The following is an 18,095-nucleotide window of genomic DNA, read 5'->3' as shown; positions in this document are numbered from 1 at the left end:
AATAATGATGTGTAACATGCCAGATGTAGTTGCAGAGGTGCTTTTGTTGGTGTATGGTATTTCTGTATGGCAAATTCGACATTTCACCTGCAATAAAATATGTGAATAGTAAACTAAGAGTTACCTTGAAATGAATTTGAATTAGAATGGAACAAGACATGTCAATAATCTGAGAGGCACTTGGTGAGACAAGGAGATTTGAATAAATACCTTATTCTCCAAAAGGAGATCAAAATGGTCCCACACGCCTGGAGCTGCTCCATAATATGCACGTACTTCGGCAAACAAGCGAGGGTGAGGTCTGGCTTGTTTCGGCAGGCGGCATCACGTCGCTAGACGCACTTGCTTATAAACACAGTTTGGCGGGCTTTTGCGGCATCGACGCCCCCTCGACTGTGTCAGCGCAGTTCATGCATCGGTCACATGATTGTCTTGAAGCAGTACACGCACCGACGCGGGGGATTGCTCTGTGAGCTTGGCGCGTGCGTGCCTCGACACATCGGTGTTGCTGGACCCATCACTAGTAGAAAGCTCAGCCGCTGCCATGCCTGGTCTTCTTTTTATTTGTTACTTTGGTCCTTGGTTAGATGTCAATGTCTGCATCTGGGCCATAACACCATGCAGTCTCATTCGTCACAGTGCGTTCTGGTTTAAAAACATGGATCCAGCAGACATTGACTGTCTTTGACAGGCCGTCGGCGCTTCTTGGCAAGCATGATGTACTTGTCAATTAAGTTCTTGACTGTTTTCTGAGCCTTTCTGCCAAGGTTGCTTCGATGGCTGCCCAGCTAAATCAGGGCACTTCTTCTCTAGCTTAATCCCCCACCGCAAAACTACAGGAGAACACACCACTTGCTGTGGTCTCCCCCTCAACATGAAAGCCATGTGTCCCTCCACCAAACCACTACATGTGGGAGGTCAAAGCATGCAGTCAGTTCTTCCGAAATTGCTCATTAGTTTTCAACTGCTTTTTTCTTCAGAGCATGCCAAGTTTATGTGATTAATTTGCTCAAAGGCAGAGAGGGAAGGTGCGGCAACCATCTTTGGGTGAATCTCGGAGATTCACATGGTTTTTGATCAACCTTTTCGCAGCCAGGCAAGGCATATGGGAAGAAATTTATATATTTATGTCAAGGCTTGCCATTTGATGCTGATTAATTAATTGCATTTAGAATCTTGTCAAAAGAGAATGGTTGAAATAAGGTGTATTTGAAGACTGTTTTTGTTGCCAGGTTTTCAGAGAAGCTCCATGATCACTTCTCAAGACGAGCCAGGGTCGCTCAAACAACTTATTAGTTTAGTCATCAGGATAGTTCACCATCTCAGAGAACGACAAAGAGGATCCTACCGCCCTCCCTTCCCCCGTTGTGCCATCATCCATCCCACCCATTGTCCCAGTGGGGACAGCACCTCAAAAGCAGTGGGTTCCAATGGATGGGCCCTGGCAACTCGGCAAGGGCCTGTCTCAGCCAGTAAGTACGCACCGTGGGGTTTTCTTCGGGCCTCTGCATCTGCTGTGGACAACTGGACACTTCATCCGTCAGTGCCCACATTGGACCAAGGGACCCCACTCAGCTACAGCAGAAAGAGACTGCATCCTCCCGCTCACCTCCTCAAAGCATAACCTTGCCTGCCTCTGACTCTTCTAGCGATTGTTCGGCTTCACTGAAGGTGTTAATAGATTCAGGGTCAGATGATGGTAACTTTATCAATGGTGATTTCGCTAGTTCTGCTAATTTCCCCATGACTAGCCTTGACTCTGCCTGACCTCTTATTGCTTCCTCAATTAACTTTTTTGCTTACATTCTTCCTGGGGGGGGGGGGGGCGCTCAGACCAGACGCTGTTAAAATTGAGACTGTGGTTAAGTTACAGCACCACCCGCAAACAACTCAAGAAGTTTTGCCACCTTTTATCAGTGGCTCATCAGAGACTACAGCAAGGTTGCAGCAGCCTTTACTCAACTCACCTCGACATCGTATTCGTTTCCCTGGACATCTGAGACTAATGCAGCCTTCAATTACCTCAAGCGACTGTTAATCTCGTTCCTGTTCTCATCCATCTTGGATGTTCTCATTCATCTTGATATCTCACTCCAATTCATCAAGGTGGATGCTCCCAACTCTAGAGTGGGGGCCATCCTCTTGCAAAGAAGCTAAAAGGAACAAAAAGTACACTCCTGTGCTTTCTTCACCAGAAAACTATCTCCCGTGGAAATAAATTATGTCGGCAACCAAGAGCTGCTGGCAGTGGTGTCTGCTCTTTAGGAATGGAGGCATTGATGGAAGGAGTGGAGGTGCTGGTGGCACGGTGGACGACTGGTTAGCACGCCGGCCTCACAGTGCAGAGGTGCACTGTTCGAATCTGGCTCCGGCCTTCCTATGTGGAGTTTGCATGTTCTACCCGTGTCTGCGTGGGTTTTCTCCGGGTACTCTGGTTTCCTCCCACATTCCAAAAACATGCGTGGCAGGTCAATGGAACACTTTAAATTGTCCCTGGGTGGGAGTGTGGGCTCGAATTTTTGTTCGTCTATGGGTGCCCTGCGATTGGGTGGAAACCATTTCAGAGTGTCCCCTGTCTCCTGCCTGAAGACAGCTGGGAGAGGCTCCAGCACACCCGCGACCCTTGGAAGGATAAACGGATTAGTAAATGGATGGATGGATGGATGGATGGATGGATGGATGGAGTTGAGATCCTGTTCCAGCTTGAATCATTTTGTGTTCATCTTTTTCATTTTGTTTTTAAAATTTATGTTCATAGAATGTTCAATTACTTTTCACTTTTACTTTTCAGTTTAAATTCTGTAAAACTGACAAATGGCAAAACAATGTATAGAAACCCTATAAAGGTAAAGATTAAATTACTGAAAATTCTTCTTCAGGAACAAATCACTTAAAAGATAATTGTGTGGTTTTACTGTTCCTAGAAAAGGCGTATATCTCCAGTTTCTCCAAGTGAAATTACATTGACTATTTTGAGATTATAAGATTAGGTTGTTATAAAATATACTGTCAGACACAAAAAAAACATTGATATTTGTTTTGGGGTTTTTTCAAAAGAGTTTTATTGTGGTATATTTCACATCATATTATATGAGTTGAAACAACCCACTGAAGAATCAACTTCATTCAGCTGAATCCTTGCTCTGAAAGAAAATATAATTTTTATAGGCAAAACTTAATTTCATATTGCATAAGAGGCCCATACAGTACTTGTCTATTGTGGACATTAGTCATCTACATTTTTCAGTATTTACCTTGCCAGAGTCACGGCTTTTGGCTCTGAGTTTGTTAACTTGAGACTCTGCAATGTCAGCACGCTCCTCAGCCTCTTCCAGCTCATGCTGGACCTTCCTGCACTTGGACAGGTGAACATTGGCCTGCTCTTCCTGAAAAGTCAGGCAGAAGATTTAAGTTGGAAATACATTAAACTTTACAGTAAAAAATTATATACCTTTGTACAATGTGTGTGTGTGTGTGTGTGTGTGTGTGTGTGTGTGTGTGTGTGTGTGTGTGTGTGTGTGTCTGTGTGTATGTATATATATTTTCTTGTAGATTCTTACCGCTTCTTCCGCCTGCCTCTTGTAGGCCTTCACCTTGAGCTGCAATTTATCAACCAGATCCTGCAGTCTGATGACATTTTTCTTGTCCTCTTCAGTCTGTGAACAAAAAAATCAGGTTTGCAAGTTTGAACACATCTAATTTTAGGTTAATTTCTTCGACATATGCATGCTAAGTGATATTTACCTGGTAAGTGAGCTCCTTCACCCTCCTCTCATATTTTCGGACACCCTTAACAGCTTCGGCTCCACGTCGCTGCTCTGCCTCAACCTCTGTCTCAAGCTCACGCACCTGGGGATTGTTTTTCAAATGTAATGGCCATATTTTATACTAGCTTTGAGTCGGTTCACTTCACTGTCTTACCCGAGATTCAAGTTTTTGAAGCTGCTTCTTGCCACCCTTCATGGCCAGGTTCTCAGCCTCATCCAGGCGATGCTGTAGGTCCTTGACAGCAACTTCCAGGTTCTTCTTCATCCTCTCCAGATGCGCGCTGGTGTCCTGTTCCTTCTTCAGCTCCTCAGCCATCATTGCAGCCTAGAAAGGACAGGATTGTTTTTTTTTGTTGTAGAGCATTCTTTCGAATCAATTAAAGCACAACGTTACAAAGAGAAAACATACATCGGTAATGGCCTTCTTGGCTTTTTCCTCTGCATTCCTGGCTTCCTGAACAGTGTCATCTACTTCACTCTGGATCTGGACAAGGTCAGACTCAAGCTTCTTCTTGGTGTTAAGAAGGCTTGTGTTCTGGGACAGAAAGGTAATTGTCACTCAAAACATAACGCATATAAAATATTGTCATGTTGAATCATAAAATGTATGACTGTATTTTAAAAAATATATAAAATATACATGTATTATTTACCTGAGAGTGCAGGAGGCCCACACGTTCACTGGCATCCACCAGCTCCTGTTCAGCAACTTTTCGGCCTCTCTCTGTTTGTTCCAGAGCAGCCCGAAGTTCCTCAATTTCAGCCACCATAAGGCCATTCCTGCGGTCCACCATAGCAGCTTGTTCCTTCAGGTCATCCTGCGCTCTGACGGCATCATCGAGATGCAGTTGTGCATCCTGGTGAAAATCAAGGTATGAAGTGATTAAATTGCAACACCAAGGAAGGGTGATCGCAGCTCATCACATTGCTTTACCTTCAGCTGTGTTTGCACAGTTCTCAGTTGCTTCTGAGACTCGGCCGCCTGCCGATTGGCGTGGCTCAGCTGAATTTCCATCTCGTTCAAGTCTCCCTCCATCTTCTTTTTGATTCTCAGGGCATCATTTCTGCTCCTGACCTCAGAATCCAACGTGCTCTGCATGGAGTCAATCACCCTTTGGCTATTCCTCTTTATTTGCTCCATCTCCTCATCTTTTTCCGCTATCTTCCTGTCAACTTCTCCTTTGATTTGGTTGAGCTCCAACTGGACACGCAGGATCTTTGACTCTTCATGTTCCAGAGTTCCCTACATAGTTGGGAATACAAATATAAATCTTTGCACTCCGATTTTATCCATTGATTTGCTCCATCCGCATTCATTTAATTCACCTCGGCCTCTTCAAGTGCTGTCTGGATTTCAGATTTCTCAGTCTCCACCTGTTTCTTGGCCTTCTCGAGCTCATGGATACTTTTTCCAGTCTCTCCAATCTGTTCAGTCAAATCAGAGATCTCCTCTACAAAGTGATAAAGACAGTTTCAAATTAAGAAAAGGGACCCTTTCTTGCACCGCATTCTTGCATGGAGAATCTACGTGAACTACAAGTTTCCAAACTTTGTCCAACACTCACGCTGCAGATTCTTGTTTTCACGCTTCATGGTCTCCAGTTGATCCAGACATTCCTCGTAAGAGTTCTTCATCTTGAACAGCTCAGTGCCAAGAGAACGAGCCTCCTTCTGAGCTCCCTCAAGCTCTGCCTGACCCTCCTCAAACTTCTGCTTCCACTCTGCCAAGACCTAGTTTCACAATTTACAAAGTGGTTCGTGCATGTTAATTTATCTTTTTGTATGTCATGGGAGCGCTTGGTATTAGTTGTACCTTGTCAAAGTTCCTCTGCTTTTTGTCAAGGTTGGCGGCAAGACCATTGGCCCTCTCCACGTCAATCATGAGATCTTCCACTTCACTCTGGAGTCTCTGTTTGGTCTTCTCCAGAGAAGCACACTTGGAATTCACAGCCTCAATCTGTTCCTCAGCCTCCTGGAGACGCTGTGCCAACTTTTTCCTGTTTTAAAAGGTTTCTTTGTGAAAAATCTCCAATTGCCATAATAGATTTTACACAAATTTACCTCATCCTGCAACATGTACCGGTAGTTACATTGGCTAGTGATTTTGAAAATCCCTAAAATATTAGTTGCTATAACAAAAAAAAAATTCCATGCCAAATGAAATTAAAACGCCGGCTGAAATAAACCCCCTGTCAGTATGCGGCAATGGTATTTTTTAAAATTTAAATCATACTGACTTGGCTTCCTCAAGCTCCTCAGTGCGCTGGATAGCATCAGTTTCATATTTAGTTCTCCACTGAGCCACCTCGGAGTTGGCTTTGGACATTCCACGCTGCAGCTCAGCCTTGGCCTCCTGCTCTTCCTCAAATTGCTCCCTCAGCAGATCGCAGTCATGGCGGGCTGATTGCAGTCCATGGGCAAGAGCATTCTTGGCCTGGGAAGACAAATATATTTGATGCCTACATTTTCTGTCGTGAAACAAAATTGTTGTTGATGATGACGTTTCTTACCTTGACCTCCTCTTCAATCTGTCTCTTCAATTCCTCAATCTGCTGGGTAAAGGCCTGTTTACCTCTGGTCAGCTGTGAGACAAGAGCTTCCTTTTCCTCAATTTGACGGCCAAACTCACCTTTGTTTGAACATCATCGTGTAGCGTTAGCGTGTATGTTTAGTTATTCACCTATAAACTGTAGTTTGATAGCCTCATGCATACCATTTTCTGTCAGAAGACGAGCTTTCTGTGCACCCAGGTCGTTGAGCTGACGGATATTCTCATCATTCTTGCTCTTCAGTTCACTAAGTTGGTCCTCAAGAGTACGGCACATCTTTTCAAGATTTGCCTAGTAAGTTTGAAAATATGACGACTATTATTGATCCATTCTTAAAGTCAGACTCACTGGTGTATGTTAACGATAAACTGAAGTGAAACATTCACCTTTGCTTTGGCAACAGCCTCCATGTTGCTGGAGAGATCGTCAATCTCCATCTTGTATTCACTCTTTTCCTTCTCCAGCTTCTGCTTGACACGCTGGAGGTTGTCAATCTGTTCACCCAACTCAGCAACACTGTCAGCCTGCTTCTTGCGCAGAGCGGCAGCAGTGGCCTCATGCTGCAAGGTGGACTCCTCGAGATCACGGCGCAGCTTCTGGAACTCAGCCTCGCGCTTCTTGTTCATCTCAATCTGAGCAGCGGTGGCTCCTCCGGCCTCCTCCAGCCTCTCACTGATCTCCTCAAGTTCCCTGGAGAGATCCGCTCTCTGTTTCTCAACCTTGGCGCGAGCAGCACGCTCAGCCTCAATTTCCTCCTCCAGTTCCTCAATACGGGCCTACAAGAACATGTTCTTGTTACATTTTTAAATTCACTCTTCGTTTTTAAAATGTAGCATGTAACATTGAGGATATTTTACCTGAAGTTCTTTGATCTTCTTTTGAAGCTGGGCACCCATTGACTGCTCATCCTCAATCTTGCTAAGAAGCTGACTGATTTCAAAGTCCTTCCTGTGAAGATTAGTCATATGCAGTGGTGTCTTGCTTCACAAGTGATTGTTAATATTGCATCATGAGATCAAGAACAAAGCTTTTACTTTTTAAGTTTCTCATCAGACTGCTGTTTGTCATTCTCAAGGTCCATGATGGATTCCTGTGCTAGTTTCAGGTCACCCTCAAGCTTTCTCTTGGCCCTCTCCAGGTCCATACGCAGCTTCTTCTCTTGTTCCAGAGAACCCTCAAGCTGCAGAGTAATGCTATTTAATTATTGTGACATCTTGTTTTTCCAATGTTAAAATAACTTATCTTCACCTACATCGTCCACTTGCTGCTCAAGCTTGGTCTTGGCCTTGGTCAGAGTGTTGACCTTATCTTCCTCAGCCTGCAGGTCATCAAGAGTCTGCTGATGAGCCTCCTGAAGGGCTTTCTTCTCCTTGGTCAACTTTGCAATGGTTTCATCCTGAGAAGCCATCTCCTCAGTCAGGTTCTTCACCTACAATGGAAACACAGAAGATTTTAATTTTTTCTCTAGAGAGTACAAATCAGGGCTGTGCAAACTTCAGAATTACAGAATTCAATTCATTGTATTCATTTGAATTTGAATTGGCTGCACCCCACAGGATGATGAATTCAGTTTGAATTACAGGAAGTGGAATTGTATTCAATGCGATTCAGGGAAACTCATCATCCTCATCACATATCAGGTGTACACTAAACAAAATGTCGAAAATGTTTAGAAAGCCATTTTAAAGACTTAGATGAAGAAAGATATTCTGGTTGTACCATTCTTTCATTTTTAAAAAATATAATTTTAATAATCATTTTTCTGAGTAAGCTTTTAATGTACATAAAAAAGATGACTACATTTTACTATTTTGTATAATTTAGTTTGTGTGCAGAAAGTCCTTACAGTAATATTTGCATGAAATTAATGTCAATAGGCTGAAACCCTGTAAAAGTCAATTGTAACTTTAATTTTGCACAATGAATTTCATTGAATTTCAATTCTGCTTCCTTAATGTCAAATTTCCTTTGAAATTCTGCTTCCTGTTTGTCTCCTGAATTCAAACGTAAATTCAAATTCAAGAATTTAATTGGAATTTAGTTGCCATTCTCAATTCAATTCTGAAGTTGGAGAGAGAGAGAGAGAGAGAGAGAGAGAGAGAGAGAGAGAGAGAGAGAGATATGCACACCTTGTTTTCAGTGGCATGTTTCTCCTTCTCCACTTTGGCCAAGGTAAGCTCCAGGTCATCAATATCCTTCTTGAGCTCAGAGCATTCATCCTCCAGTTTTCTCTTCTTTGCAGTTAGCTCAGCATTGATTTCCTCTTCATCTTCCAACCGCTCAGTTGTCTCCTTGAGTTTGGCTTCCAATTGGATCTTACTCTTGATAAGACCCTCACATCTCTCTTCAGCATCAGACAGATTCTCTGATTCCTATTTCACATTGACCAAACACCTTTAATCACACAAAACACTGGTTCCCAGCAAAATCTGTCAGTGGCTTGTTACTCACGGATGCAACTTGCAGCTGGAGATCATTCTTCTCCTGAAGGAGAGACACCATCTTCTCCTCAAGTTCCTTCTTCTTGGCAAGAGCAGCGGCCAAGTCAGAGGTCATCTTTTCGTAGTTTTCCTTCATCTGGGCCAGCTCCTTCTCGGTTTCAGCACTTTTCAGCAGAGGCTTGATCTTGTAGTACACTTTCATCCATGGCCAATGTTTGACATTCATGAATGACCGCACATTATACTGGATGGTGAAGATGGCCTCCCTGTGTACAGACGTTTTCGGTTATGCACAGCGCATTTCTTTTTGATGAATCCAGAGTGTTTTTACAATTCTTAACATGCCTTCTCTCCATCATCTTCACAAACTCCTTCCTCATGAGGTAACCACGGCAGAGGGCCTGAGTCATGGTGACAAGAGCTGCCAGCTTCTCATCTCTCATTTCCTCAAGGGTACCCAGAAGACCTGCTTTAAAGAACACCTAACCAGATTGAAAAAAAAAAAGTCATAAACTTGATATCTCATGTAAAACACAGAAATGAATGGCTAGAAAACTTGAAAATCAAATTTGATACATTAAAATAATTGTAAATCTTATTTTCGTGAAAATTGTTGTCAGAAGTAGTGCTTCAAAACTGGCATTGTAAAAGCGATGAGAAAAAATGCGAACAGCGTGTCCTTGTCTCAACTGCTCCATGATACGAAAAAGGTTGGGGACCACTGGTTTACAGTCCATATACTTATGCTTACACCACACCCGTGTGGAAGAATAAAGTTGTTGTGTTGAACACTTACCAAACTGCACATCAAAATATTTTGTTTATTCCAGTAATTGTTGAAGATAATCTGTCTTTCATATTAATGAATGCTTTATTTTCATTTACCTTGGTATTTTGTATCGCATAACAGATTTGATAGTGTTTGTTGGAATAGAGAATTATTGAAAAAGACCTGAGAAAAGGAGCTTGGAAAAAAATTGCAAATCAAATCGCAATCGTGATTTTTAAGGAAGAAAAAGAGGAATTCTTTCCCATAATTGTTCACCTTTAAATTCAACTTATTATTTATTTAGTTATTTTAAGAAAAGAGCTGTTTACCTTCGTGTGACCAAATCTGTATTGGTCATGGTCAATATCAATTGACCCAAGCAGTTTCTCTGCAGCCTTCTTGTTGTCAATGAACTGGCCTTCAGGGATGACGCTGGCATTCAGCACCTTGTACCTTTTAATTGTGAAAGTTATTTAATCCATCAGTTTTTGATTGACTTTCATTATATGGCTGTTAAAATTATTGCTAATGATACCTCTGTTTGAAGTCACCATAGAGGATTCTGCTGGGGAAACCTTTCCTGCAAATTCTGATACCCTCAAGCACACCATTACACCTAAGCTGGTGGATAACCAGGAAGTTCTCCATCAGACCTACGGAAAGGGGCACATTGCATCGTGGTTGTTTTAATAGTGGCATACTACAACTAAAAATAGGAATTGGTATCAAGCCCTAAAGATTTATAAGTCATAATGTCATCCATATAACGTTATCTGACATTCTACGCAGATTTTGGCAGCATACATTACCTGGAGTCTTTGACTCATTAGGAATCAGGCAACGCACAAAGTGAGGATGAGTGCTCCTCAAGTTCGTCATCAGTTTCCCCAAGTTCTCCTGAAAGTACAAAACAATGAACATCATTATAATGTCATGTCAATACAATGTAACATGCGTTGCAAAATCACGTTGTTGTTTTTTTGGGCAAACTAGGCCTTACCCTGAACTGTGAAGATACAGTCTGCATAGAGCCACCCTTCTTCTTGCCTCCCTTTTTGCCAGTTTCTACTCACCATTTTGGAGGGAAATGCAGCATTAGAATCACATTGAATACTCATGCCATTTACTCGATCGTTGACGTCAGGCCAAATCCTCCAATGTCACAGTTTGGTAATTTCTTTTTTTTTTCTCCCACCACGAATCTATGCTATCTGTTCATCCACATGTGTGGGTGTTGCTTTTACAAATTTTGGACCAATCTAAAATGTTGAACATCGCTTGTGCTCTTTGACAATGTCATTTTATATTGGTTGAACAAATATGCCGTTTTGGGGGTCTCTTGAAAAGTGATGATTTCTGAGATTGGAGGATTCCTCCTGATGCCAGCGATATTGAACATGTGTTTTATCAGCACACCCTCAGCAGTAGCAGGTGGATAAAGGAAAGCCAGGAGTTTAACTGAAGACTTCTGGTAGAGCTGCACAACAGACTCATTGAGGGGATCCTTGTTCTTGTCCAGCCAGCCGCTGATGTTGTAATCCACAGTACCAGCATAATGCAAAAGGGAGAAGTGGGCCTCGGCCTTGCCCTTTGTAGGCTTTGGCTTCTCAAATGCTTTGCATTTGCCAAGATGCTGATCATACAGCTTGTTTTTAAATGATGTATCTGTGGCCTTAGGGAACATGCACTCCTCTTCAAGGATGGAGAAGATACCCATAGGCTGAAAAGAAAACAAAGGAGAAGCTTATTTATGGTATTTTCGGTGATCCAGGTTAGTTCGCGGCCATCGACAAATCTAGCCCTCGGAATCAAACCTTTTCAATCAGCTCAATGCAGGCAGCCAGATCCATGCCAAAGTCGATGAACTCCCAAATAATACCCTCCTTCTTGTACTCTTCTTGTTCCAGCACAAACATGTGGTGGTTGAAGAACTGTTGCAACTTCTCATTAGTGAAGTTGATGCACAGCTGCTCCATGCTGTTGAACTGTGTGAGGACAAATCATTTCCTCATTACGGCAAGGACTATCGTCCCGAAGAAATGTGTTCATCTTTTCACATCAATGAAGCTTACATCAAAGATTTCAAAGCCAGCAATATCCAGGACACCAATGAAGTACTGCCTTGACTGTTTCGTATCCAACATCTGGTTGATACGGATGACCATCCACAAGAACATCCTCTCATAGATGGACTTGGCAAGGGCTGTTACTGAGTTCAGCACCTAGAAACAATATCAACTCCGAGAGTCAGTAATATATTTAGAGCTCTGTCATAACATGGAGTAAAATTATCACGCCCTTCAGCCTACCTTAAGTGCTGCCTTTTATTTGTTTGTTTGTTTGTTTGTTTATTTATTTATTTATTTATTTATTTATTTATTTATTTATTTATTTTCAAATTTGGATTATTTTGATCAAAGTTACCTGAGGTACAGTCTGTCCCTTGGTGACAAACTCATTTCCGACTTTCACTCTGGGATAGCAGAGAGCCTTCAGCATGTCAGCGGAGTTCAGACCCAACAGGTAGGCAACCTTATCAGCATCTGAAGTTTTTTGTAGAGTACAGCTCATATGTACTTTGTTCAACAGAATAAGCCTGACATCATGTACATGCCACGCTTCGACATACCCTCTGTGCCGTCAGGCTCTGCCTGCTCCTCGCGCTGCTTCTGTTTGAACTTCATGTTACCGTGATGAAGGACAGCACCTGTCATTTTGTAGATGCTCATCTTCTCCTCGTTACTGAAGCCCAGAATATCAATGGCGTTCTGTGCGTTAAAACAAACAAACAAACAACAACAACAAGTTATTCATTGAGAAGATAAGATTGGAAACAACAAAATAAAACTGTACTGTCAAATGTTGCGTTCAGGAGTTGATTATTTACCTTCTAGACAATATTTGAAATATAATCACTCACATCAGTGGCTTCCAGCTCAAGTTTGTCATCAATGCTGGCCACGGTGATCTGTCCCTGACTGCACATAGGGAAGTCATAAGGGTTGGTAGTGATCAGTGACATTTCTGTAGGGAAAAAAAACCCCGCAAGAATAAACAAACTTTTTTCATTGGATGTTCAAGTATTTGAGTCTTGCATTTTGGAAAGACTACAACGATCCATACCAATCAGCTCTGGTTTGTGGTTGGTCATCATCTGGTAGAAGATATGATAGCCTCTCTCATCAGGAAGCTGGAATGTCACTCTGGACTTCTCAAGGAGATCTGCAATTATTTTAAGAAATCAGTCTCTCGCACTACAGCCGAGGCATTTTCACACTGTGAATTGTCCACTTACAGGTCTCAATATCAGCACTAGCCAGTTTGCCAGTTGTGCCAAAATGAATTCGGATGAATTTACCCTGTTTAAAAAGTAACAGGTTTAGATTCATTCATTGTTGAAATGTAAAAAGAATTACCGTACACTGTAGCAATCGCACGAAACTTACAAAACGAGAAGAGTTGTCATTCCTCACAGTTTTGGCATTACCGTAGGCTTCCAGAAGAGGATTGGCAGCTATAATCTGATCCTCAAGTGACCCCTGTCATCGTCATTAGAATTAACATTCACAAATAAGTTCAAGTGAACCTCTCAAAACAAACGCTAATCCTTTCGAAGCGAACACACCTGATACTTTCCCTGCTCCTTTTTCTTATCACCACCAACTGAGATGGTGGCAAAGTACTGAATGACACGCTTGGTGTTCACAGTCTTTCCAGCACCGGATTCTCCACTGGACAATAGAGATAAACGTGTGAAAATGTTTTGTACAAGCGTTTCTTAGTTTACAAATGAAAATATAACTCACGTGATCAACACAGACTGGTTCTCCCTGTCTGTTCAAACAGAAGCATGGAATCAGTAATGTAGTATTTCCACAGCAGTCGGCTCAAATGGTTTTGAACTTATACATGTTCATCTTATTATTATTACATACCAGTAAGCATGAATTGGTATGCATTGTCAGAGACGGAGAAGATGTGGGGAGGAGCCTCCATACGCTTCTTGCCTCGATAAGCACTCACAACTTCGGAATCGTACACCGGGAGCCACTTATAGGGGTTCACAGTGGCGCAGAACAGCCCAGAGTAGGTCTGAGAGAGACGCAATGTGTAAAAACATCTTAAGGGGAGACGATTTATGGACACAATTTTGAGCAGATTGTCTCACGTAGATCATCCATGCTGCATAACGCTCTTTGAGGTTATACAGGACAGAGGCTTCATTGAGATGGGTCATCATGGCCATGTCCTCAATTTTGTCGAACTTGGGAGGGTTCATTGGAGTGACATCGTCTTCTTTAACTGTCCTCTCCTTGACAAAGACATGAGACAAAGTGAGAACCAAATCACTTGTTTGGAGCACATGAGTTTAATACAAGAAGAGAAGATGCCCACGTCCTCAGTGTCCAGGACTTTGACGGTGACTTTACCACCCTCTTTCTTGAGGATTGTAGCCTTCAGGTACAGCTCCTTTACATCGGCCACATAGCAGGCTGACTTGGCATCAAATGGTTTGCTCTGAGCCTCAATTCTCTCCTTCTCTGGTTTACGGAGGTAGATGGCAGCTTTGCCATAAATGGCCATTTCTGCGTCGGTACTCATGGTGGTGGTTTACTGTATGTCTGTGCAGCAATTAGAATGACAGCCTGATTAATTTGTGTCACATCCACGTTGCAGAACCAAATCAACAATTTCTTCTCCCAAAATTCATTTTATTGGGTTTTCTAGTTCTATGTGGAGTCACGTTCACTAACATTTTGATGTTAGATCAGCACACAGTGCAATCGATATTGTTCGAACTAAATCCATTCATTTTCCATACCGCTGACCCCCATTAGGGGTGCGGGTGTGCTGGAACTTATTCCAGGTGATTTCAGGTGAGAGAAAGTTTACACCCTGGACTGGTTGCCAGCCAAATGCAGAGCACATTTGCACAACCAGAGACAAACAAACATTCACACTCTCACCTACGGACAATTTTGAGTGTTCACTGAATGTGGAAGGAAACGAGAATACCTGGAGAAAACCCACACAGGCATGCAGAGCCCATGCAAACTTCACACAAAATACGAATATGAACGCACAACCTCTGAGCTGTAAGACATATGTTTTAACCACGTCCCCGCTGCGCCACCTCCCTAAATAAGCAACTTAATATTTTTAAGAATATCCATGCAAAGTCGGGCGGCCCGGTAGTCCAGCGGTCAGCACGTCGACTTCATAGTGCGGAGGTACCGGTTCAATTCCAGCTCTGGACTCCCTGTGTGGAGTTTGCATGTTCTCCCCCGGCCTGCGTGGGTTTTCTCCGGGTACTCCGGTTTCCTCCCACGTTCCAAAAACATGCATGGCAGGCTGATTGATCACTCTAAATTGTCCCTAGGTGTGAGTGAGGGCGTGCATGGTTGTTTGTCTCTGTGTGCCCTGCGATTAGCTGGCTACCAATTCGGGGTGTCCTCCGCCTACTGCCCGAAGACAGCTGGGATAGGCTCCAGCACCCCCGCGACCCTAGTGAGGATGAAACGGTTCGGCAGATGAATGAATGAATCCATGCAAAGTCACTGAACAGCGTTCATACCTCCTGCTTATCCTTTTAATAGTTGAATGTCACAATCCTGTTGAAATGACATTTTTGTTACTGCTGGTACATCTTATATTCAGATCTATATTTATTAAAATAGTATTGTATATATTTTAAACGGAGTATATATTCAATTGTGCCTCAGCAGAGAGCGATTTTCTGAGTACTTACCACAGGCTGGGGTCTTCAGGCTCCTCCACCACATACCGCCTCAGCACCCATGCTCTCCTTTTATACCAAGTGTTGTTTGCTTATATGGCAAGAGTTAAATAGGGACCACGAACCAAATGTAGTGTGGCGAACTTTGAAAGCCAACATCCACGGAAGCACGTCGTCTCACATTCTTTTTTTCTTTTAAATGTTTTTTTACCACTTCCAATTGATTTATATGTTGTTTGGCAATAAATAAACGTTTTTTAAATATTTTGAATCCTTATTCATTTCCATAAAAATGAGACTATTTTCTTGCCCTTGTGCTCTTAACAATTGTGATGTAGACTAGAATGCACGTCAAACACAATTTAAGAATCCTTTATTTTCATCAAGACAGCTGTCGCAGCCTGTGGCTTATGACTGTTGTGATGAGTTTATTTTCTTCCTGAATGCCAATGAGAACGTTTCATTTAAATTAGATCAAATTATGGTTTTAATTTTTGTGGGTAGTCTTTTCCAATTCCATTTATATTTCATTCAATTTGCCTGGTCTAAAACTGCTGAAATCTCAAAAATCACCTGTTGGAAAAAGTTGATTTATGGATGGATACTCATCCCCAAACCATTGGACAATTGAAACAAAAAGCTATTTAAATACATCTGAAGGTATGAGAAAATTTAGGAAATGATTACAATTCTACCTTTGAGCCATTCCATCATTCTGCAATACACACATAGCTCCACTTCCTTTCCAAAGACAGTTTTAAGCCACTATTGGCTTAATTTCCACAATTACCCCACTAAGGCCTATATTCTACGACTAATAAATTATTATAATAATTATCAAAACGTTTTTGCATATCCTCTAAAAATACATTTCCGTATTTTGCTTTTTACTTCTTGGTGAAAAAAAAAGTAAGGCATGAATTTTACAACAAAGCACATCTTAGTGTAAATACGTAAATGTGACTCGTTTTTCATTCCAATAGTGTTGCATTTGACAGTTCAACTAATCATGCCCTCCACTCTCACATGTGTCGTCCTTTGTGCGAACATGCTTTGCTTACAAAGCAGTAGTTAAATTTGGGACAGCTGCCAAATATGGTGTGGAGCACAGCTGATGCTTACATGACTTGAGACATTTGTCACAGCAGCATACATCTGATGTATCACATTTCCATCAAGGAAAACAGATTCTGGAGAGCCCCTTTAGAAAATGTAATTTAATGCTGAATTTCAGGTAGACTAATGCTATTGACTCTCTCACTTCACAGCACATATTCATTAAATTCATCATGTATCAAACTCTATTTCTAACTCTTGTCTTCATAATAACTTCTTAAGGAATGAAAGGAAGAAGCATGAAAAGTTTTATTTTGTTATGTATCTTTTTATGATTATTGTATTTTTTTAAGTGAAGTTAATTATTAAACAAATTGAATTATTCTTATTTGTAACCACGTGTAACAGATATGTCTCTGGTATTCACACATATCATGCTATTAACACTTAAATCTGCAGACAGAGCCGCATGTCCATTTTTGGCTTCACATACGTTGCTTGTCACAGTTGTTGAGCAATGGCCTTTTGAAATGTCACACACAACTGAAATGCTTTTGGACTGATGTTTTCAAGTTATAGTATCATGCAGTCACTTTTTCAGGTACTTGTTTAGAATTTTCTTACAGAAATGGGAAATGGATAAATTTAGGATCAGAACAAATCACGAACATTGAGAATTTTGATCTGTAACTTTGTCTGAATGGGTCAGAAAATGTAATGACAGCAGGAAGTACGAGTTAAAGCTGCGATGTATCTTGTTTTTGCTGACCTGAGTCACCACGCTGATTAAGTCCTCTAGCATTTTGCTGTATTTTTCACTTTTCGACCTTAAATTTCATGTCGACCAGTGACATTCCTGCTTGTTGGAACAATAAAAATAACAGACCGAAAATGACACACTTGGGAATGGGAATAATGTGGCTTGGTGTCTCCAGTTTGTGGTAATAATAAGTAAAATAATAATATTAATAATACATCAGGGGCAGCACGGTGATCCAGTGGTTAGCACGTCGGCCTCACAATGCAGAGGTGTAGGGTTCCGGCTGCGGCCGTCCTGTGTGGAGTTTCCATGTTCTCCCCGTGCTTGTGTGGGTTTTCGCCGGGTGCTCCGGTTTCCTCCCACATTCCAAAAACATACAGTACATGGCAGTCTGACTGAACACTTTAAATTGTCCCGAGGTGTGACTGTGAGTGTGAATGGTTGTCTATGTGTGCCCTGCAACTGGCTGTCAACCAGTTCAGAGTCTACCCCGCCAAGTGGCGTAGTATCAACTTCACTGGAATCAGTGTTTGTACAAAATATACCATGTCAATTCATATTTGCAGTAGTTTTCCTTATTTGAACAAATGTTCAACGTTGAAAAGAGAAATTTATGGATATTGTGTTCTATTATTCTTATGTTGAAGGGTTGTGGGCCTGGGAAGTTTTTGCAGCTTCTGCAGATAGACCTTTAGGGCATCACTTTCAAAACTGAGATGATGTATTGCAGGCCGCATATCACTGGCATTGGACTGAAAGCTTGTACCTCTAAAATAGTCGCTTTTCAAGCGACCCAAAAAATGTCATGTTTGAACACGAACAGAGAAAAATATATCTGATTGGGCGACAATATGTAAAAAATAACACCCACGCGAGTGGACTGACCGATAGTCCATCCATTAGCCGAGCCGCTTATCCTCATGAGGTTCGCCATGCCAATGCATTACAGTACTCTGTTTTACACCCTTGAGATCCATTTGAAGAAGCACACCCCCCAAATTAAAAAAAATAAATAA

At 41.9% G+C, this 18,095-nt stretch overlaps 1 protein-coding gene across 1 annotated transcript; it reads right to left on the bottom strand.

The window, feature by feature from the left end:
• Positions 1 to 3,044: 3,044 nt before the first annotated feature.
• On the bottom strand, positions 3,045 to 14,128 carry LOC147205781 (myosin heavy chain, fast skeletal muscle-like). The gene is made up of 39 exons (XM_086108479.1): positions 13,922 to 14,128; positions 13,695 to 13,838; positions 13,462 to 13,618; positions 13,333 to 13,360; positions 13,152 to 13,257; positions 12,973 to 13,065; positions 12,822 to 12,885; positions 12,650 to 12,748; positions 12,447 to 12,550; positions 12,156 to 12,294; positions 11,951 to 12,069; positions 11,599 to 11,748; positions 11,341 to 11,511; positions 10,943 to 11,246; positions 10,527 to 10,591; positions 10,336 to 10,423; positions 10,062 to 10,179; positions 9,856 to 9,979; positions 9,103 to 9,239; positions 8,768 to 9,023; positions 8,446 to 8,688; positions 7,569 to 7,745; positions 7,351 to 7,496; positions 7,174 to 7,264; positions 6,703 to 7,092; positions 6,481 to 6,607; positions 6,278 to 6,396; positions 6,005 to 6,201; positions 5,581 to 5,764; positions 5,333 to 5,498; positions 5,094 to 5,218; positions 4,702 to 5,010; positions 4,421 to 4,624; positions 4,177 to 4,302; positions 3,922 to 4,092; positions 3,745 to 3,849; positions 3,561 to 3,656; positions 3,255 to 3,386; positions 3,045 to 3,143 (listed from the first exon to the last, which is right to left on the bottom strand). The coding sequence occupies exons 1-39, from the start codon at positions 14,126 to 14,128 to the stop codon at positions 3,123 to 3,125; spliced, it is 5,802 nt and encodes a 1,933-aa protein (XP_085964605.1). The 3' UTR covers positions 3,045 to 3,122.
• Between the last annotated feature and the right edge of the window lie 3,967 nt (positions 14,129 to 18,095).

The sequence above is a fragment of the Hippocampus guttulatus genome, chromosome 4 (assembly GCF_054856545.1).
Source record: "Hippocampus guttulatus isolate MCC_2025c chromosome 4, RoL_Hgut_1.0, whole genome shotgun sequence".
Classification (NCBI taxonomy): Eukaryota; Metazoa; Chordata; class Actinopteri; order Syngnathiformes; family Syngnathidae; genus Hippocampus; species Hippocampus guttulatus.
The sequence above is the reverse complement of the archived record's forward strand: the minus strand, read 5'-3'. Positions and strand labels throughout refer to the sequence as shown.